This window comes from Harpia harpyja, chromosome 5 (assembly GCF_026419915.1).
Source record: "Harpia harpyja isolate bHarHar1 chromosome 5, bHarHar1 primary haplotype, whole genome shotgun sequence".
Taxonomy (NCBI): Eukaryota; Metazoa; Chordata; class Aves; order Accipitriformes; family Accipitridae; genus Harpia; species Harpia harpyja.
Genome location: NC_068944.1, coordinates 79288276 through 79309386, shown reverse-complemented (window position 1 = coordinate 79309386; position 21111 = coordinate 79288276). Strand labels below are relative to the sequence as shown.

The window sequence follows — 21111 nt, the reverse complement described above, 5'->3', positions numbered from 1 at the left end:
AGGCGGCTGTGACCCCTCCCGGACCCTTCCTCACTCGACCTTCCCCTCCTCATCCTCGCCGCCTGCGGCCGCCTCCTGCCTGCTTCGGCAGGCCCCCGGCATGCCCGCGGGCTGCGCCGGCAGGACGCGGCAGACAAGGGGTTACAGCCCTGGGAGAACCAGTTGTGGGTGTTCACCGGGCGGCAAGGTGCAGTGCCAGCAGCTCGGTGGCCTCCGGCTCCCCTGCCCGCCGCCGCTGCCTGACCCCTGCCCGCGCGGTCCCCAGCCCGCGGCGCTCCGGCACGTGGCTGGTGGCACGACCTGGCGCGGAGGTGGGAGACGGGGGCTGCCGGGGTCGGTGGCGGCGGGCGGCGTTTGCCACGCACCCGCGACAGGAATGCAGCCAGCCGGCCGGCCCGGGGTGGATGGCAGCCGGGCACGGCCGGGGCCGTGGGTAATTAAAGCCCGGTCCGGCCCGGCGGTGAGCGGATGTTTGTGACCTGTTGAGCTCCCGGTGCTGGCAGCGGCAGCGCACCGAGCCCGCGGCGTGCCGAGCAAGCGGTGGCCCCGAGCGGACGGTGGCCTTGAGCTGACGGCGGGTGGCGGCAGTGCCGGCCCCTCCGGAGAGGCGGAGGCGTTGGTGCCATCGGCGATGGCCCCCAGTGCCATGGGGCGCGGAGGTGAGCCGGGGGTGCTTGGGGGGCGCGGGACGTGGCACGGCCCCGGGGAGCGGCACAGGCGGCGGCGGCGGCGGGACGGCACGGGCAGGGAACCGGCACGGGCAGGGAGCCAGAACGGGCAGGGAGCCAGCACGGGCGGCTCGGGGACTGCCTGGCCCTCGGGGGAAAGGAGCAGCCCCGCCAGCACCGGGGCACGGTGCCGCTGCCCCCCCGGGCCACCGAAGGCCGCCACCGAAGGCAGGGCCTGGACGGAGCTGCCGGAGAGCGCGGCACGGGCGGCACCCGGCAGCAGGGAGGGCTCGGCCGCCGCGCCCGGCTGCTGGGCAAACACGGCCCTCGGTGCCCTGTGTGATGGGGCAAAGCTGCCAGCGCTGTGGGGCAATGCCTGCGGCTGCTGCCTGCACCGCGGGCCAACGTCCGCTGCCGCCGCCTGCGCCGTGGGGCAACGTCCGCCGCTGCTGCCGGCACCACGGGGACGACGCTGCTGCCCGCTGCCAGCGCCGCGGGCGCGATGCCCACGTCACCCTGCGAGAACAATGCCCGCTGCCCGCACCGCGGGGCAGTGCCTGCTGCCCCGGCTACCAGGGCAGAGCCCGCCGGCCCCGCCAGCGCCGCGGGGTCGATGCACGCGGTGGCTGTCGGCACCGACCCCTCCACGGGCAGCGCCGCATCGGATGAGGGCCGAGGCGGGTGCAGGGACCCCGGCACGGCTCCGGTGCTGCCGCGCAGGTGGTGCCACTCCCAGCCGGGCCCCACACAGTCACGGTCCCGTGATGGCAAATTACCTTCCTGTGGGAGTCAGGGATGCCCGCACGGCCGGGAAGTGCCGGGACCTGGGTTGAGTCACCCCGTGCCGCACATGCCGCCCAAGCCACCCACGGCACCGTGGGGCAGAGGGCTGTGCCGGGCTCCCGCCGTGGAGCAGAGCCGGGCGCTAAGCCGGGGCCGGCGCGGTGGGCACCGTGCCCCACAGCCGTGTCCCAGAGCGGGGGGGTGCCCAGGGGTCCTGCCCAGGGGACCCCCATGGCAGGAGAGGGCACGGAGCCGAGGCCCCGCTTGCCGGGCTGGGGACACCACCAGCCAGCGCAGCCCCGAGCAGCTCCCTGTGCCACGGCCGGCACCTGGGGACGGGACAGAGCCGGAGCGGCCACAGCCGAGAGCTCCGGTCCGGTGGGCGAGCACGGGGCAGCCCCATGGCCAGGGGGAGCTCGGGCCCCGAGCCAAGGGCACCCTGAGGCCCCACCATGGCCAGTGACCCCAGCATCCCCAGCGTTCCCAGTGTCCCCAGTGACCCCAGCATCCCCAGTGACCCCAGCATCCCCAGCAGTCCCAGTGACCCCAGTGTCCCCAGCATCCCCAGCATTCCCAGTGTCCCCAGTGACCCCAGCATCCCCAGTGACCCCAGCATCCCCAGCAGTCCCAGTGACCCCAGTGTCCCCAGCATCCCCAGTGTTCCCAGTGTCCCCAGTGACCCCAGCATCCCCAGTGTCCCCAGTGACCCCAGCATCCCCAGTGACCCCAGTGTCCCCAGTGACCCCAGCATCCTCAGTATCCCCAGCATCCCCAGTGACCCCAGTGTCCCCAGTGACCCCAGCATCCTCAGTATCCCCAGCATCCCCAGCATTCCCATTGTCCCCAGTGACCCCAGCATCCCCAGTGACCCCAGCATCCCCAGCAGTCCCAGTGACCCCAGTGTTCCCAGTGTCCCCAGTGACCCCAGCGACCCCAGCATCCCTAGTGTCCCCAGCATCCCCAGTGACCCCAGTTCCCGGCACCATCCCATGCTGGCATTGGGCACGGGAAGGCAGGATGGCCGGGCTGTCCGATGGCACGGGGCTGCAGAGTCAGGCAGGAGTCACCGGGCGCCGGGTGAAGGGGCAGGAGGAGGCGGGCAGGCGGCATGAGGTGTCCGGCCGAGGAGCCGGTTCCTGCCCCGTGGCGCGGCTGCAGGGCACGGAGGTGCCGGGGAACCCGTCGGGCCAGGCAGGCCAGTCCTGGCCTGACCGGGGCTCACCTCGCCATGGCTCAATCTCGTGCCGTGCCGGCAGCCGGCAGGGCTCCCGGGGACGGCGGCGGGGGGGACGGCAGCCCCTGACCCCCACCCCGAGCCTGGCGGGCAGGTGAGCGGGCGGCTGCGGGGTGGTCCCGGGGATGAGCAGCCGTGGGGCTACGGCGGGGGACGGGAGCCGGTGCGGGTGGCGAGGGCGGCTGGTGCCGGGGCCACCGGGCAGGACCGGGCTCAGCGCAGGGTCCCGGCTCCAGGCTTGCCCCCCAGCTGTGCTTGCCTGAGGAGGCTTTGGGGGTCCCAGGGACCCCGCAGGGACATGGCGGGGGCCAGCAGCCCCCACTTCAGCCCTGCCACCCCCCCCACACACACACTCTGCAGGTGCTTTCGCTCCGCTCCCGGCAGAGCCCTGGGATGCGTGGGACGATCCCCGGGGACGCGTGGGAGGGTCCTGGCCGCGGGAAGTTCCCACGGTGGCGGCTCGGCCGCGGTGGCCGGGATGGGATGGGGGGGGGGTGTCCCACTCTCGGCTGCGCTGTCCCCATCACCCCGACTGACCCGGGGTCTCTCTCCCACAGGTCGTGCCGGCAGCACCGGAGCTCCCAGGCAGGATCAGGGCGACGTCAGGCTCCCCCTCAGCCCCCTGCCCGGCCCCCCACCATCCCAGCCCCCCCTGGCCATGCTGCTGAGGGAGTCCCCCTTCCCCAACCGGGCGCTGGTGGCCCTGGACCACCTGGCCTCGGGACTGCTGGCCCCCAGCTTCTGGGTCGTCAACCGCCTCCTTGACCTGCAGCGGACGACGGCCGAGCGGAGGCGGCAGCGGCAGAGCCGGTGCGGGTCGTGCCGCGGCTGCACCGGTCAGGCGCTGGCCGGGCTGGCGTACAGCACGCTGCTGCTGCTCTCGCTGCCCCTGGCCGCGCTGGGGCTGCTGCTGTGGCTGCCGGTGCAGGCGGCCCGGCGGCCCTTTGCCTACCAGTACACGGCAGGTACGGCGCCGGCGGAGCCGTGGGACCTACGGCAGCGCCGGTCCTTCACCTTCATCAGCGCCAACGTCTGCCTGCTGCCCAGCGGCCTGGCCAAGTTCAGCAACCTGGGGCAGACGCCGCAGCGTGCCACCTACATCGCCCGCCACCTCGCCCCGGCACCGCCGGACCCCCCCAGCGCCCGGGCCAGCCTCGTTGAGCCGCGGCGCGGCGAGACCAACAGCTACGGCGGAACCCTCTACACCCCGTGGCAGCCCCCCGGCAGCGTGCCGGCGGAGGCGGCCGAGCCCGTGCCGGCGGTGTTGTCCGAGCGTTTCCCGGCGGACGCCGACTTCATCTGCCTGCAGGAGGTCTTCGAGGCGGGCGCTGCCGCCTGCCTGCGCCGGTGGCTGGGTGGCACCTTCCCGCACGTCCTCTCCGAGGTGGGTGCCCGCGGGCTGTGGGGCGGCCAGCTGAAGCTGCTCAACAGCGGGCTCTTCCTGGCCAGCCGCTACCCTCTGCTAGCCGTGCGGTACCACGGCTTCCCCAACGGCGCCCGTGAGGATGCCCTGGCCGCCAAGGGGCTGCTCGCCGTCCAGGTGAGCTGGGACCCCCCCCCCCTTCCTTTCCCCCAGCCGCGTGGCAGCAGGCAGGGTGCTGCCTGCTCCCGCCGGATTTCCCCGCTGAGGGTCCCGCGTCCCCCCAGGTGCTGCTGGGCTCGGCGCAGGGGCAGAGGATCGTGGGCTACGTCGGCTGCACCCACCTGCAGGCACCCGCAGGTGAGGAGGGAGACGGGGAGGGGGGGGCCGCGCTTCAACCCGCCGCTGCCGAAGCGGGGTGCCGGCGCTGCCGGAGCCGCGCGGTGACGCCATGTGTGTGTGTCCCCCCCACCGCCACCACCCCTCGCAGGCGACGCCGCCATCCGGGACGCGCAGCTGACGCTGGGGCTGCGCTGGCTGCAGCAGTTCCGGGAGGCACAGGAGCAGCGCGGGGACGTGGTGGCTTTCGACGTCCTCTGCGGGGACCTCAACTTCGACAACTGCTCCCGAGGTGGGGACGGGGCTGGCCGTGGCGGGGCAGGCGGCTTTTGGTGGGGAGTGATGGCGGAGACCTGTCCCCCTCCCCGCAGGTGACGAGCTCAACCAGAGGCACCGGCTCTTCGAGGTGTACCAGGACCCCTGCCGCCGGGGGCCCGGGCAGGACGCACCCTGGGCCATAGGTGGGACCTGCCCTCCCCCACCTTCGCCCCCCTCCCCAGGGCACCCTCATCCCTAGCCCCGAGTTGGGGGGACGCGGCGGGGGTCCCACTCACAGCCCGTCCCCGTCCGCAGGCACCCTGCTCAACTACCTGAAGATCTATGAGGAGCCCGTGTCCACCCCGGAGAAGCTGAAGAGGTGACGGGGTGGGGATATGGCGGGGGGGACGGGGGGGGACAGGCCTGGGGTCCCACGGGAAAGGCCACTGGGTGGGGAAGGGGGACGCTCCAGCCGAGCTACCGTGCCCAGAGAGGGGGGTGATGCCACCGACGGGGGTCCCTCCATCCCCGTGCCACTACCTCCCCGTGCCACCACGTCCTCGTGCCACTGCATTCCCATGCCACCGTGTCCCTGTGTCACCGTGGCCTCATGCCACCACGCCGTCCCTGTGCCACCACCTCCCCGTGCCGCTGCATCCCCATGCCACCATGACCTTGTGCCACCATGTCCCCATGCCACCGCGTCCCTGTGCCAATGCATCCCCGTGCCACCATGTCCCCGTGCCACCATTCCACCCTGTTCCCTTGCCACCGTGTCCTCGTGCCACCATGCCCCCATTCCACCACGTCCCAATGCCACCATGTTCCTGCGCCACCGCGTCCCCACGCCACCGCATCCCCGTGCCACCGCGTCCCCGCTCCGCAGGACCCTCTCGCAGCCGGCGGGGCAGCAGCAGTACCTGGCGGGCCCGATCCTCTCCAGCGGGCAACCCGACCCGGCAGCCCCCGGACCCTGGCAGGGCCGGCGCGTGGATTACGTCCTCTACCGCCAGCACCATGGGGCCCTGCCGCTGCAGACGGTGAGTGCCAGCGCGGCAGGGTGGGGGGTGCCCGTGCCCCCCTGTCCCCCCTGCCCTGACGGCCCCTCTCCCCGGCAGGAGGTGGCGGGGGTCTCCTTCATCACCCAGCTAGCCACCCGCTCTGACCACCTGCCCGTGGCCCTGCGGCTCGACGTGACCCCCGTGTCCCCCTGAGCCGCCGTCGCGAAAGCTGCGGCCGCCCACCCGGCGCATCCCCCCGGCACCGGAGCCGGCACCGGGCACACCTCGGGGGGGTTCCGGGCCCACCGGCACACGAGTGGGGTGCTGGAACCCCACGGGGACGGCTCCTGGACCCCACGCGAGTCAGTTGCGCCAACGTGTGCCGGCGTCCCGTCGGACGCGGCGGGGCTGCCGCGGTGTGTGGCTGTGCCCACCATCACAGCCCCTCGGTGCCGTGGCGGGCAGGGCAGCGGTCTGGCAGTGCTGGCGCCAGCCGCGGTTTTAACAACCGGAGGGAAATAAAAGCCTGGAGCTGCACCGGCATCGGCCCCACGGTGTGGGGGGGGCTGCTCCCCCAATTGCCAGGGCAGGGACTGGGGTAGGGGGGAGCGATGGTGTGGCCGGACCCCCCCGAGCGGGGCGGGGGGGGGTCCCCACTGCAGGGGGAGAGGGCAGAGGAGCCAGCCCAGGCGCGTGGGGCAGAGCTCCCACGGGCTCAGTGGGGCTGGGGGTGCAGGAGGGTCTTGGGGTGCAGCTGGCCAGTGCCCCCCTCCCCGGGCTGCCCTCAGCCTGGGGGTCAGCGGGGCCCTTTGGCAGCGAGGGGGGTGCCCCCCTCAGCTTAGAGCCCCCCTGCACCCGGGGGGCTGCCCCATGGCCATCCCCTGGACCCACTCACCGTCACACCGCCCCCCCCCACCCTGTGGGACCCCCCCTCTCATGGGGTGGGTGAGGATGGCGACACATCCTGCTGCCCGCGGTGCTCACCGGGTCACCGAGGGCCGTCAGCACCCCGGGTCCCACACTGTGGGGGTCACCACGGGATGGGGGTGCATCCATGAAGGCATGGTGGGACCCCCCCCACCGTGGCACGGAGCCCCAAATTGCAGAGGGCCTCAGCAGTGTGTGGAAGGCCACCCCCACCATTGCACAGCCCCCCCCATTGCTGGGCACCGAACCGGTGGGTGTGGAGCCTGGCACTGGCACTGGCACCAGCACCGGCACCGGCACCAGCCTCCACAGTGGCAGCTACTCCATCCAGGCCCTGGATCCTACATGGTTCTGCATGGGGTGCTGGGTGCTGCGCAGGGTGCTGGGTGCTGCATTGGGTGCTGTACAGTGTGCTGGGTGCTGCACTGGGTGCTGCATCGGATGCTATATGGGGTGCTGGGTGCTGCGCTGGGTGCTGGGTGCTGCATTGGGTGCTGTACGGGGTGCTGGGTGCTGCATTGGGTGCTGCAGCTGCAGGGGGAGCGCAGCGGGTCCCCCAGCCCCAGGCTGGGCACGACCTCTGCAGCCCCCGGGAGCCATGCCCAGCCCCACATGTGCCCTTAACCCCATTCCAGCCCCACACCAGCCCCCAAACTGAGAGGGGCCTGGCCGTGCTGCCTCAGCCCCCGAAAAATGGGAGGGGGCTACTGGGGGCACCCCAGGACCTGCATGGCAGGGACCTTGGGGACCATTCCATAGGGACCCTTGGGGACCATTCCCCGAGGACCCCTGGGCTCTGCTCCCTGGGGACCCCCTGGGGCAGGGGCTGCCTGGCAGAGACCCCCCCCCAGTGCACCCCCCCCGCCACGCACACAGCCATGCGGGAAGGGCCCGAAGGCTCATTTATTGGAAGGCACCGAGCTGGGGAGGAGTGGGGCAGAGGTGGGGGGAGACCCCCACACCCAGGGCTTGGCCCCCCCTGGATGGAGGGGCCGAGCCCCCAGTGCAGTGAGGCACAAGCGTGGGAACCCAGGGGCAGTGCCGGGGGGGGGGGAGAGGCTGCCCCACTGTGAGACCCCTTGCCCTGCCCCACGGTGGGGCGACCCTCTGGTCCCATTGGGGTGGGGGGGGCAGGAGCCTGAGGCGTGGAGATGGGGGCTGCCCCTTGGGGTGTGCATAGCTGGGGTGGGGGGCTGCCCTATAGACTGTGCGTACCTAGGAATGGGGGGGGCTGCCCCACAGAGTGTGCATAGCTGGGGGGGGGGCTGCCCTATATAGACTGTGCGTACCTAGGAATGGGGGGGGGGCTGCCCCATGGACTGTGCATATCTGAGGTTGGGGGGCTGCCCCACAGAGCGTGCATAGCTAGGGTGGGGGGCTGCCCTATAGACTGTGCGTATCTAGTAACGGGGGGGGGGCTGCCCCACAGAGTGTGCATAGCTGGGAGCGGGGGGGATGCTTCTTGGGGTGTGCGTAGCTGGAGTTGGGGGGGCTGCCCCATGGACTGTACGTATCTGAGGTTGGGGGGCTGCCCTACAGACTGTGCGCATCTAGGAATGGGGGGGCTGCCCCACGGACTGTGCGTACCTGGGGTTGGGGGGCTGCCCCACGGGGTGTGCGTAGCCGGGGCCGGGGCCGCCCCACGGCCGCAGTTCGGGGGGGCAGGGACCCTCAGACGGCCTCCTGCGCCCGCCGGTACTCGAAGACGCTCCCGCGCTCGGCAAAGCTCCGGGGTGCCGGCGGCTCGGCGGCCTCCTCGGGGTCCCCCCCCTCCCCGGGGGAGCCGAAGCCGCCCCCGCCGGGGGTCTGCAGGCGGAAGATGTCCTGCACCGGGGAGAAGATGGGGTGTCAGGGGGTGCTGGGGGGAGCATGGGGGGGGGGTCCCACGTGCCGCTCACCCCCGGCTCCACCGGCACCGACGTCTTGGCGCCCAGGTTGATGGTTCGGCCATCGCGGCGCAGCAGCAGGTTGAGCCCCGGGGCGCCGGGGCTGCCCCCTAACCGGCAGAAAGGGGGGGGGGTCAGGGGTTGATGGGGGGCGTTGGGGGGCTGTGGGGGTCCCCGCTCACCTCGCAGGCCGTAGGGACGGACGGCGCGGCGCTCGCTCAGCACCGACAGCACCATGTCCTCGCGGAAGAGCAGCTCCCGGATCACCCCGTCACCCCCCCGGCAGCGCCCCGCGCCCCCCGAGCCCCGACGCAGCTCGAAGCGCTGCAGGACCACGGGGTACCTGGGTGGGGGGACACACACACGACGGGGACACGGGGGGTCAGTGCGCCGGCGGGGCCCCGGCAGCCCCCCCCGTGCTCCCCCCGGCGCTCACCGCTGCTCCAGGATCTCGGGGTCGGTGATGCGGGTGTTGGTCATGTGCGTGTGGACCCCGCTGCGGCCGTGCCAGCGCGGGCCGGCCCCCGCGCCCCCCGCCACCGTCTCGTAGTAGCCCACCCGCTCGTTCCCGAAGGTGACGTTGTTCATGCAGCCCTGAGGGCACAGGGGAGGGTGCGGGGGGCCCCCACAACCCCAGCTGGGGAGTCTGACCCCCAACACCCCAGACCCCTAGGACCCCCGATCCCTGGCAGCCCAGGACCCCCAGCCTCCAGCACCCTGGACCCCCGGGACCCCCAACCCCTGGGACCCCAGACCCCCAGGACCCGTGAGTCCTGGGACGCCCAGCTCTCCTGGGACTCCCAACCCCCCAGACCCCCCAACCGCTGTGACCCCCAGGACCCCTGACCCCCCAGTACCTGGGATCCCGAGGATCTCCAACCCCTGGGACCCCCAGCACGCCCACCCCCTGGGACCCTCAGCACCCCAGACCCCTGGGACCCCCAGGACCCCCAACTCCCAGGACCCCTGACCCCTGGCACCCCAGGAACCCTGAACCCCAAGACTCCCAGGACCCCTGATGCCCAGGACGCCCTGGCACCCCTGACCCCTAGCACCCTGGGACCCTGAATGCCTGGGACCCCTGGCCCCCAGGACCCCCAGCACCCTGGCCCCTGGGACCCCCGGGACCCCCCGTCACCCTGGTCCCTACCTGGGAGGCGGCACAGACCCCGAAGGCCCTGAAGATGACGTCCACCACCCGCTGGGAGGTCAGGACGTTGCCCCCCACCACAGCGGCCTCGGGCGAGGGGTCCAGGATGGAGCCCTTGGGGATGACCACCCGCACGGGGGCCAGGCAGCCCTGGGGGGGACACGACACCCATCGGACCCAGCTGGCCCCCCAAACGGATCCTGTCCCACACCTGCAGCACCCCGAGCCCCCCCCCCATCTTCCTGCCCCAGAGGAGCAGGGGCTCAGACCCCCACCCCAGGGGAGCAGGGTCTCAGGACCCCCCCCGAGCCAGGGGATTGGGGTCCCAGAGCACCTCCCTAGGTGAACAGGGTCCCAGGACCCCCCACCCCAGGGGATTGGGGTCCCAGGACCACCTCACCCCCCAGGGCAGCACTAGGCTGGCAGCTCCCCCCAACAGCGCCTGCCTGGGGCTCCTTGGGGGGCTCTGCCCTGCTTGGCAGGGGGATGCAGGGGGGGTCCCATAGCCCTGGGGGTCCCACAGCCCTGGGGGTTTCAAAGCCTGGGGGTTTCAAAGCCCAGGGGGTCCCACAGCCTGGGGGGTCCCACAGCCCTAGGCTTTCGCAGCCCAGGGGGTTTCCCAGCCTGGGGGGTTTTGCAGCCCGGGGGTCCTGCAGTCCAGGGCTTTTGCAGCCCAAGGGTTTCGCAGCCCAGGGGGGTCCTGCAGCCTGGGGGGTCCTGCAGCCCTGGGGTTGCACAGCCCTGGGGTCCCACAGCCTGGGGGTCCCAGGGGTCTGGGAGTTTCAAAGCCTGGGGCTGTTGCAGCCCAGGGGGTCCCATAGCCCTGGGGGTCCCACAGCCCAGGGCTTTCGCAGCCCAGGGGGTCCCGCATCCCGGGGGTCCCGCAGCCCAGGGCTTTTGCAGCCTGGGGGTCCGGCGCCCACCTGGTTGAGGGGGATGTCCTGGCCCACCATGCAGCGCAGGCAGTAGATGAGGGCAGAGAGGGTGATGGCGCGGGGGGCATTGCAGTTCCCGTACACCTCTGGCCCCGAGCCCGAGAAGTCGAAGACGGCGCTGCCCTGCGGGGACAGCGGGGACGAGGGGTAGCCCCGCATCCCATCCCGGGGGGGGTCCCCCAAACCCCATCTTGGGGGTGGGGGGATGTCCCACGTCCCAGGGCCGCCCGCTCACCTCCTGGGGATCCACTTGCACCCGCAGCCGGATGGGCGAACCGTCGTCCATGCGGTCCTCGGCTTCCACCGCGGTGCCCCAACGCGCGGCGAAACCCTTCAGCATCTCCCGCACGGCCACCTCGGCGTTGGCCTGGGGACGGCGGGCGTCACGGCGGGGCCGGGGGGACCGGGGGGGCCGGGGGGTCCGGCGGGTCCCACCTGGATGTGGGCCATGTACGCCTGGACGACGGGGAGGCCGTGGAAGCGGATGAGCTCGGTGACCAGCTGGATCCCTTTCTGGTTGGCGGCCACCTGGGCACGCAGGTCCGACAGGTTGTCCTGCAGGTTCCGGGTCCCGCTGCAGCCGGGGACGCGGCCCGGCGCCATCAGGGCCTCCGTCACCGCTGCGGGGGACGAGTGAGCGGCGGCGGGGCGGAGGGTGCCCGGCCCCACCGCGTCCCCGCCATCCCCACCACGTCCCTGCTGTCCCCAACGTGTCCCCAACGTGTCCCCACCATGTCCCCGCCATCCCCACCATGTCCCTGCTGTCCCCGTGTCCCCACTGCATCCCCGTCATCCCCACCATGTCCCTGCTGTCCCTGACGTGTCCCCACCGCATCCCCGCCGTCCCCACCATGTCCCTGCCATCCCCGTGTCCCCACCATCCCCACCGCATCCCCACCACATCCCTGCCGTGTCCCCACCATCCCCACCATGTCCCTGCTGTCCTCAACGTGTCCCCACCGCAATCCCACCGTCCCCACCATGTCCCCACTGCATCCCTGCCGTCCCTGCCATCCTGACTGCATCCCCACCATCCTTACCGTGTTCCCACTGTCCCCACCACGTCCCCACCATCCCTACCACATCCCCGACGTCCTCATCATCCCCACCATGTCCACACCATATCCCCACCATGTTCCTAGCACATCCCCACCATGTCCTCGCTGTCCACACCATGCCTCCACCATCCCCAACGTCCTCACCATCACCACCGCGTCCCCACCATCCTCATTATTCCCACCGTCCCCACCGCATCCCCACCATCCTCACCATCCCTGCCGTCTCCACCACACCCCCACCGCATCCCCACCATCCCGGCGCAGACCCACCCTCCTCCTGGAAGACACCGTCCTTCACCAGCTTGAAGGAGACGAAGACGGCCCCCTCCTCACGCAGCGCCTTGGAGTGGGGGGGCATGGAGCCGGGGGTGATGCCCCCGATGTCCGCGTGGTGCCCGCGGCTGGCCACGAAGAAGACGGGCTTGGGGATGCCCGGCCAGAAGACCTGGGGAGAGCCCGGCGCTGAGCCGGTGTCTTGGCGGGGGGTCCTGCACCCCGGGGGTGTCCCAGGGTGGGGGTCCCGCGCCCCCGGCCCCTACTCACGGGGGTGATGACGGTGAGGTCGGGCAGGTGGCTGCCCCCCGCGCAGGGGTGGTTGCTCAGGATGACGTCCCCCTCCCGCAGGTCCTCACCCAGGTTGCGGATCTGCAGCGGCACCGGGAAGGGCTGAGCGGGTCCCCGGTGGGGGGGGGGGGGTCCTGGAGCAGGGGGGGGTCCCTGGGGACTCTCCTACCTGGAACTGGACGGTCTCCTGCATGGCGCCCAGGTGGACGGGGATGTGGGGGGCATTGGACACCAGCCCCCCGTCCGGCCCGAAGAGCGCGCAGGAGAAGTCCAGCCGCTCCTTGATGTTGGTGGAGATGGCCGTCCGCTGCAGGATCCGGCCCATCTGCTCTGCGGGGGGCGGGGGGGGAACGCGGCGGACCCTCACGAGGGGGTCCCTGCCCCACAGAGCCCCCCTCGTCCCGTCCCCCATCCCCGGCAAACCCCAGCCGCCACATCCCCCTGCCCCAGGCATGGCTGGGGGGCAGCCCCCCCCCACCTGCGATGCTCATGAAGCGGTGGGAGAAGATGGAGAGCTGGACGGCATCGAGCTGGGGGCCGACAGGGCGCGGGGACCCCGAGCCGACGGCGATGCAGACGTCGCCGAAGCGGGTGAGGCTGGCGGTGCAGCCCGGCTCCACCACGATGGTGCTGGGGGAGACAGGCGGTGGCACCGGGAGCTGGAGGGGCGCGGGGCTTCCCGGGGTCCCGCCGGCTCCCCGGGGTCCCTGACAGCTCCCCAGGGTCCCTGCTGGCTTCGTGGGGTTCCCACTGGCTCCTCGGGGTCCCCACCAGCTCCCTGGGGTCCCACCAGCTCCTTGGGGTCCCGCTGTCACCCTGGGGTCCCCGCCAGCTCCTTGGGGTCTCTGCCATGTCCCCGGGGTCCCCACCAGCCCCCCGGGTCTCACTGTCACCCTGGGGTCCCTGCTAGTCCCCTGGGGTCCTGCTGTCACCCTGGGGTCCCCGCCAGCTCCTTGGGGTCCTGCTGTCACCCTGGGGTCCCCGCCAGCCCCCCAGGGCCCTGCTGTCACCCGGGGGTCCCCACTGTCACCCTGGGGTCCCTACCTGTTCTTGTCGATGATGATGGCGGGGCCGGGGACGGTGTGGTCGCAGGCCAGCTCCTCCAGCAGGAACACCGGCGTCTCCAGGTACCCCTCCTCGAAGTAGCACTGTGTCACCTGCAGGACCCAGCCCGAGCCCCCAGCCCCACGCCGGGTCATCCCCTGCCCCCCTGGGACCCTCCCGGGCCCCCCCAGACCCCCCCCGCCCTCACCGTCTCCACGCGGGCCGGTTTCCCGCTGGGGGCCAGGGGGGTCTCGCAGCTGATGCCGCTGCTGCCGGTGCCGCGCACACCGCACGTCGTCCACCACCACGGGGCGGTCGGGGATGGTGAAGCCAAACTCCACCATGTACCTGCGGGGTGGGAGCGGGCGCCAGCTGCGGCGAGGGGGGACCGGGAGACGCCCAGCCACCCCCGGCATGGTGCGGCGGTGCCGGCACGGGGATCGCAGTGTCAGGATGGGGATCGTGGTGCCAGGACGGGGATTGCGGTGCTGGGACGGGGATCGTGGTGGTGGGACGGGGGTTGCAGCACTGGGACAAGAATCGTGGCGCAGTGACGGCAATCATAGTGCCAGGACATGGATCATGGCGGTAGGATGGGGACTGCGGTGCCAGGATGGGGATCACGGTGCTGGGATGGGGGATTGTGGTGCTGGGATGGGGATTGCAGCACTAGGACAAGGATCGTGGCGCAGTGACGGGCATTGTGGTGCCAGGACAGGGATCATGGTGCCAGGACACGGATCATGGTGGTAGGATGGGGATTGCAGTGCCAGGATGGGGATCGCGGTGCTGGGATGGGGGGGTTGTGGTGCTGGGATGGGGATTGCAGCACTGGGACAAGGATCGTGGCGCAGTGACAGGGATCGTGGTGCCAGGACACGGATCGTGGTGGTAGGATGGGGATTGCGGTGCCAGGACGGGGATCGCGGTGCTGGGTTGGGGAACATGGTGCTGGGATGAAGATTGTGGTGCTGGGATGAAGATTGTGGTGCTGGGTTGGGGATGGCAGCGCTGGGATGGGGATCACAGCACTGGGACGGGGATTGCAGCACTGGGATGGGGATCGCGGTGCTGGGTTGGGGAACATGGTGCCGGGATGAAGATTGTGGTGCTGGGTTGGGGATGGCAGCGCTGGGATGGGGATCACAGCGTTGAGATGGGGATTGCGGCACTGGGACGGGGATTGCGGCACTGGGATGGGGATCGCGGTGCTGGGACGGGGATGGTGGCGCCGGGACGGACCGGCTGGTGAAGGCGGCGTGGAAGTCTCCGGAGCGGCAGGAGCGCGGGGTGGGTGGGTGGCCCTTGGCCGAGCACATCAGGGCGCAGTCGGTGCCTTCGTAGCGCAGGTGCAGGAAAGCCTCCGTGCGGATCTGCTCCCTGCGGGGCAGCCCCATCAGCGAGGGGGAATGGCATCGGCATCATCCCGGCGTTCCCGTCCCCCCGCCCCAGGACCCCTGACGGCTCACCCGGTGAAGCCCTGCGCCCGCAGCGCGTCCCGGCACTCCCGCTCCAGCGCGGCGATGCGCCCGTCCAGCCGGGGGAAGGCGGCCGGCTCGTAGCGGAGGGCGCAGGGCGCCTGCGCCTCGTGCACCACGTCCGCCAGCGCCAGCCCGTACGCCGACAGGATCCCGCTGTACCTGCGTGACGCCCACCCGCGACGCTGCCGTGCCCCCTGCCGCCGCCTCCTGGGGACCGCGACCCCCCCCCCCACCCCCAGGCACCCCCAGACCCAACGAAACCACCTGGGGACAGGGGCACCCCCCAAATACACCCTACTTGTGGGACCCAGTGCATCCTTCCGGGGACGGGACCCCCAAATCCTGCACCCAGGGGCATCCCCAAAACCCAGTGCATCCATTTGGGGGGCTGGGACACCCCTAAATCCAGTGCATCCACCTGAGGACCAGGGCACCCCCAAACCCTGTGCCCAGGGGCACCACCAAACCCAGCACCTCCCCGTGGGGATGGGAGCACCCCTAAACCCAACACACCCACCTGGGGACCTGGGACACCCCCAAACCCAATCCAACCCCCTGGGGACCGGGGCACCCCCAAACCCAACACACCCACCCAGGGACAGGGACACCCCCAAACCCAATGCATCTGTCTTGGCGGAGGGGGGGCAAGCCAGAGCCCCCCAACCTCACACCATCCACCCAGACGCTGGGAACATCCCGACACCCCCCCAGGTGCTCCCACCCCAGTGGGACCAGCCCCCCCGTCCGGCAGTTCCGGCAGAGGGGGGGTCCCCACGGAGCCCCCCCCCACCCTGCCATGCACCTACTTGTGGATGAAGACCCTGCTCATGCCCAGGGCGCGGGCGATGGCACAGGCGTGCTGCCCCCCCGCACCCCCAAAGCAGGCCAGCACGTGGCGGGCGGTGTCGTGGCCCCGTGCCTGGCGTGGGGGGGACACACACGGGGGGGTGACGCCGGCGGCGGCACCGGGCACCCGCAGCCCCCCCCTGCCCTGCCCCAGGGCCACCCCAACCTGCGTCAGAGCGCGGATGGGCCGGCACATGGCCTCGTTGGCCACCCGCACGAAGCCCATGGCCACCTCCTCCACCGAGAGCGGTTGACGGGCACCGGCGGTGGTGCCGGCTAGGAAGGCATCGATGCGGGCGGCCAGGGTCCCGGAATGCCCGCGCCGCCGTCTCCCGGCACAGCGGCTGGTCCTCGCCCGGACCAAAGATGCGGGGGAAGTACTCGGGGAGCAGGCGGCCCAGGCAGAGGTTGGCGTCGGTGACGGTCAGCGGACCCCCTGCGCCGAGACGGGGACGGTGAGCGCGGCACCGCGGTACGGCACCCGCCGGCACCAGCGGCCACTCACCCGCGGCCACTCACCCTTGCGGTAGCAGGCTGGACCGGGGTGGGCACCCGCCGACTCAGGGCCGACCACGAAGAGCCCGGACCTGGAGGGGAGATGCCGGCGGGAGCAGGAGGGTCCCGGCCATGGCCCGCTGTGCCACGGCCAGGCCGGACCCAGGCTCGGCCGAGCCCCCTCGTCCCATTGTGCCCTGGCCGGGGCACCCATGGGTGCCCAAGAGCCCCCACCCACCTGAAGAAGAGCCGGGAGCCGCCGCCGGCCGCCACGGTGTTGATGTCGAGCTGCGGCGCCTGGATGCTGACGCCGGCGGTGCTGGCCTCGAAGACGTTGCTCGTACTCGCCGGCGTAGCGGCTGACGTCCGTCGACGGTACCTGGGGAGGCGCGGCTCAGCCCCGGCCGGACCCCCCCAGCCCGGCCCCCCCGCCCCGGCCCCCGCTCAACCTCCCATGTCGAAGCCGATGACGGGCTGCCCGTCCTCAGCGGCGGTAGGTGGTCATGGCGTAGCCCACCACGCCGCCGGCCGGGCCCGAGAGGATGGCGCGGGCCCCGCTGAAGTGCTGCATGGGGGTGAGCCCCCCGTCCGAGCGCGATGAACAGCACCGGCACCTCCTGCGGGTGGGGGGCCCCGTGGGATGGGTGCTCGCAGGGGGGTCCCGGCAGGATAGGCGCCCGGCGGGGGATCCCGGTGGGATGGGCCGCTGCCGGAGGGTCCCGGTGGGATGGTGCCCGTAGGGGTTCCCGGTGGAACGGATGCCCATGGGGGGGGTCCTGGCAGGATGGGTGTCCACAGGGGAGGTCCCACCGGGATGGGTGCCCACGCGGGGGGTCCCGGCAGCCCCACTCACCCGCAGCTGGTGGGCGAAGCCGGCGCGGAAGCTCTCCAGGTAGCGGTGGATGCAGGGGGGTGAGGTAGGCATCGGCGCAGGCCGTGTAGCCCCTCGGCACCAGCCCGTACCATGGCCGCCACCGCGGAGGAGAGGGAGACGTGCCGGAAACCCAGCTCCCGCGCCAGCGCCCCGACCTGCTCCTCGTGGCCGGGCCAGCTGCCGGGGAGACCGAGGACGGTGTCGGGTGTGGGGGTCCGGCTGCGGTCCCCCCCTCCCCGTTCCCCCCCCCTACCCCGGGACTCACGCGTAGGAATGGAGCAGCAGCACGGCCAGGCTGCGGATGCCGCGGGCCAGCACCCCCTCCAGCTCCCGCCGCAGCGCCGACAGCTCCAGCGGCCCGCTGCACCAGCAGGGATGCCCCCGTGGAGCCTGGGGACAGCCGGAGGGTCCCAGGAGGGGGTCACGGGGGGATGCCACCCCACCGAGCCCGGCTGCCCTCCCCACGGCCGTGGCGGCGGTCCCCACCTTCGAGCAGCGGGAGGGTCTCCTTCCCCGGGAGGCGGCAGCCGGGCTGGTGCGGGATCAGCCGCTCGTCCACCTCGATCACCTCCTCGTAGAGCACCTCGGGCACCGCCACCTCCTGCGTGGGGAGGGTACGGGGACGTCACCCCGGGGGGCCACCGCGGGACACCCCGCCGCCCCGCTCGGGGACGCGCCGGCCTCACCGCGCTGCCACTGGCTCCCGGCCGGCCGGGGCGGCGCGCGGCGTGGCGCTGGCGCGGGGCCGGGGCTGGCGCGGGGCCGTGGCGGGGGGCCCAGCGGCGCTCACGGGACGCGGCACCCGGGATCCGGGGACTTCCCGCCCCCCGCCAAGGACGTCCGCGGCGGGCAAAGGACGCGCCGGGCCCCCACCGAGCTGGGACGGCGCGGGTCACGCAGGGACACGACGCCCCGAGCTCGGACGGCACGCGTCGCACGGGGACGTGCCAGCCCGAGCCCGGACGGCGTGGGTCGCGTGGGGACAACGTTGCCCCAAGCCTGGATGGTGCCGGTCACGGGGACGTGCCAGCCCGGTTGCAGGCGGTTGCGGGTCACGGGGGTGGGCTGCCCCAAGCCCAGAGAGTGCGGGACACGGGGACGTGGCACACCCTTCCCAGAGGGTGTGGGCCATGGGAACGTGCCGCCCCAACCCCGCGCCGGCGCGGGTGCCCGCGGCGAGTGCCGGCCCTCACCAGGTCAAAGATGCGGGGACGGGCTTGGCTGCCGATGTGGAGGAGGTCGCGGATAGCCGCGGGTGACCAGCAGGGCCAGGCGCTCGCCCCGGCGTTCCAGCAGCGCGTTGGTGGCCACCGTGGTGCCCATGCGGATCCACTCGATGCCGGAGGCGTCCAGGGGTCGATCCCGCGGCACCGCCACCCCACTCTCCTGCCGGCACCCCAGGCCTCAGCCCACCGACCCACCGCGGACCCCCCCCAGCCCCACCGTGGACCCCTAGCCCCACACCACCCACGGTGGACCCCCAGCCCCACGGCCCCCCCGGCACAGGGTGGGCGGGGGTCCGGACCAGACCAGGCTGCCCCAACCCCCAGCCCTGGGAGGGGGACACAGGGCTGGTCTGGGGTCTTGGGGGGGGTCCGGGGGGGGGGGGTGTCTCAGGGAGGGTCCTGGGGGGAGGGTCCTGGCGAGATCCTGGGGTGTCCCGGGGGGGTTCTGGGGGGGGGTCCCGGCACGGTTCAGGGGTGTCCCAGGGGAGTGTCTCAGGGGATGGTCCCGGGGGGTCCTGAGGATCCCGGGGGTGTCCCGGGGGGACGGACTCAGGGGGAGGGTCCTGAGAAGATCCTATGGGGGGGGTCCCGGGAGTCCCAGATGGATTGTGGGGGGGGGTCCCGGCGGGGTCCGGGGGTGTCCCGGGGGGTGTCCCGGGGGGGTGTCCCGTGGGGTCCCGGGGGGGGGGCTTCGCGAGAGGGTCCCGGGGGGGATCCGGCGGCGGCACCTCCTGCAGGACGCGACGGATGCCCTCGGTGGGAGCGTCTCCGTAGCCCGGGTCCTCGGAGAGCAGCTTGAGGACGCGGACGCGACCGCCGGGGCAGCGGGCGAAGACGTCGGTGAAAGTGCCGCCGCGTCGATGGCGAACTGAAACCCGCCGGGGCCCGCTGCCGCTGCCGCTGCCATGGCGGGACCGGACCGCACGGGACGGGACGGGACGGCCAGGTACGGCTCGGTACGGCTCGGAACGGCTCGGTCCGGCTCGGTCCGGTGCTCGGTCCGGTGCTCGGTCCCCGGTCCCCACCGCTCCCCCCCGCCCGGGCAGCGCCGAGCACCGGCCCCGCGGGGGCGTGGCCTCAGAGGGGGCGTCGCCTCTGGCGGTGGCGGCGGGGGGGCGTGGCCTCGGGCGCGGAGGAGGCGTGTCCCCTGGCCGGCGCGGGGCACGCCGGGAGTTGTAGTCCAACCCCGCCTCTAGCCGGCGCGGAGCTCGCCGGGAGTCGTAGTCCGGCGCGGGGGGGGGGGCGCAGGCCGGGTAAGATGGCGGCGCCGGAGCTGCTGTCGGACGAGGGGTACCGGGCGGACGGTCGCCGTCCCGCCGAGCTCCGTAAGATCCGCGCCCGTATGGGAGTCTTCGCGCAGGCCGACGGCTCGGCCTACATCGTGCAAGGCAACACCAAGGCGCTGGCCGTGGTCTACGGCCCCCACGAGGTGAGAGGCGACGGCCGGTGAGGCCTCAGCGGGCCCGTCCGGGCCCCGCCGCTCTGGATCCTCGCTTCTCTCTGTCCGTCTGCCTCTATGTCTGTCTGTCCCCGCAGATGCGCGGCTCCCGCAGCAAGGCGCTGCCCGACCGGCCGGGCGTTGGTGAACTGCCAGTACAGCGTGGCCACCTTCGGCACCAGCGAACGCCGGCGGCGGCCCCGCGGTGACCGGCAGACGGCGGCGAGCTGGCGCTCCAGCTCCAGCAGACCTTCGAGGCCGCCATCCTCACCCAGCTGCACCCCCCGCTCACAGATCGACATCTACGTCCAGGTGACGGGGGAGGGGGAACGAGGCGTTGCCCGTGAAGGGGGGGGGGGGTGGTGGTGGTGGGTTTCAACACCGGCGCGGCCGCCGCCTCACCGAACCCGCCGTTCCTCCAGATCCTGCAAGCCGACGGCGGCAACTACTGCGCCGGCGTGAACGCGGGCCACGCTGGCGGTGATGGACGCCGGCATCCCCATGCGGGACCTACGCGTCTGCGCCTGCTCGGCCGGCCTGGCCGAGGACACCCCCCCTGGCCGACCTCAGCTCCCCCGAGGAGGCGGCGGGGGGACCGCGGCTGGTGCTGGCGCTGTTGCCGGCGTCGGGGCAGATCGCCCTCCTCCAGCTCAGCGCCCGCCTGCACCAGGAGCGGCTGGAGGCGGCGCTGGAGGCGGCCGGGCAGGCCTGCCGCGCTCTCCACGCCGTGCTGGACCGGGTGGTGCGGGAACGGCTGCGGGAGGTCACCGCGCTGCTGGGGGACTGAGCGGCACCGGCCGCTGCCACGGCGATGCCGGGGGGGGGGGGGGGGGGGGGGCTGGGGGGCGGCACCAGCCTGAGCCCCCTTGTCAATAAAGGGCTGCCACCGTCTGCCGTGCTGTGCGCTCATGTGTGCCGTGCGCTGTGTGCCGTGCGGGCCACGTGCTGTGTGCGCCACACGCCGTGTGGGCCATGAGTGCCGTGCGCCGTGTGTGCCATGCGCCTTCCCTTGGGGTACGGCAATGCCAGGGCTCTCTGCCAGACCCCTGGCGCCGCGGCGCCCACGCGGCATGGGGTGGCATGGGGGGGTGTTGGGGGGTCCTGGCACGGCCCCCTCCTTGCAGACAGAGCTCTGCTTGCTTTGCGCCTCCCCTTGCACACCCACTCCCACTGTGCAGCCCCACTGCGCTGCTCCCTTGCGCGCCCCTTGTACACCCACCCCCCTCGCGCACCTGCCCCTGCTGCACAGCCCCCTCGCACGCCCAAACCCCCTCCCATTGCAGAGCCCCTTGCACGCCCACCCTGCCTTGCACGCCCCCGTTGCCCCATCTCAGAGACCCTTCCACCCCCCTTGCACACGCACCCCCAGCCCCACGGCACAGCCCCTTGCACACGCACCCCTTGCACACACCCTCCTTGCACACCCACATTTGCACACGCACACCCCTCCCTTGCACACTCACCCCCTGCGCGCACACCCTGCACACACACGCCCCTCTTGCACACCCACACCCCTTGCACACCCACATTTGCACACGCACACC

General features: G+C 72.7%; 3 protein-coding genes across 3 annotated transcripts; 2 read left to right on the top strand and 1 right to left on the bottom strand.

Moving 5' to 3' along the window:
• Positions 1-207: 207 nt before the first annotated feature.
• LOC128142081 (sphingomyelin phosphodiesterase 5-like) lies at positions 208-6157 on the top strand. The gene is made up of 8 exons (XM_052787734.1): positions 208-659; positions 3243-4225; positions 4333-4405; positions 4536-4676; positions 4756-4845; positions 4958-5021; positions 5529-5682; positions 5761-6157. The coding sequence occupies exons 1-8, from the start codon at positions 632-634 to the stop codon at positions 5854-5856; spliced, it is 1629 nt and encodes a 542-aa protein (XP_052643694.1). The 5' UTR covers positions 208-631; the 3' UTR covers positions 5857-6157.
• A 1292-nt stretch (positions 6158-7449) lies between these two features.
• OPLAH (5-oxoprolinase, ATP-hydrolysing) lies at positions 7450-19036 on the bottom strand. Its single transcript, XM_052786823.1, is given in 36 exon segments — positions 7450-8394; positions 8469-8566; positions 8639-8799; positions 8893-9050; positions 9607-9756; positions 10530-10664; positions 10777-10908; positions 10977-11161; positions 11870-12044; positions 12143-12244; positions 12333-12493; positions 12642-12793; positions 13208-13320; positions 13425-13493; positions 13495-13555; positions 14450-14587; positions 14677-14847; positions 15495-15607; positions 15701-15850; positions 15852-15970; positions 16054-16121; positions 16268-16365; positions 16367-16408; positions 16474-16518; positions 16520-16624; positions 16626-16646; positions 16883-16933; positions 16935-16982; positions 16984-17080; positions 17169-17260; positions 17262-17293; positions 17390-17504; positions 18097-18147; positions 18149-18289; positions 18858-18985; positions 18988-19036. Coding segments are annotated over 36 exon segments (3879 nt in total). The 3' UTR covers positions 7450-8241.
• A 281-nt stretch (positions 19037-19317) lies between these two features.
• EXOSC4 (exosome component 4) lies at positions 19318-20398 on the top strand. Its single transcript, XM_052787931.1, is given in 8 exon segments — positions 19318-19558; positions 19666-19701; positions 19703-19789; positions 19792-19848; positions 19850-19879; positions 19990-20034; positions 20036-20119; positions 20121-20398. Coding segments are annotated over 8 exon segments (744 nt in total). The 5' UTR covers positions 19318-19387; the 3' UTR covers positions 20355-20398.
• The last annotated feature ends 713 nt before the right edge of the window (positions 20399-21111 follow it).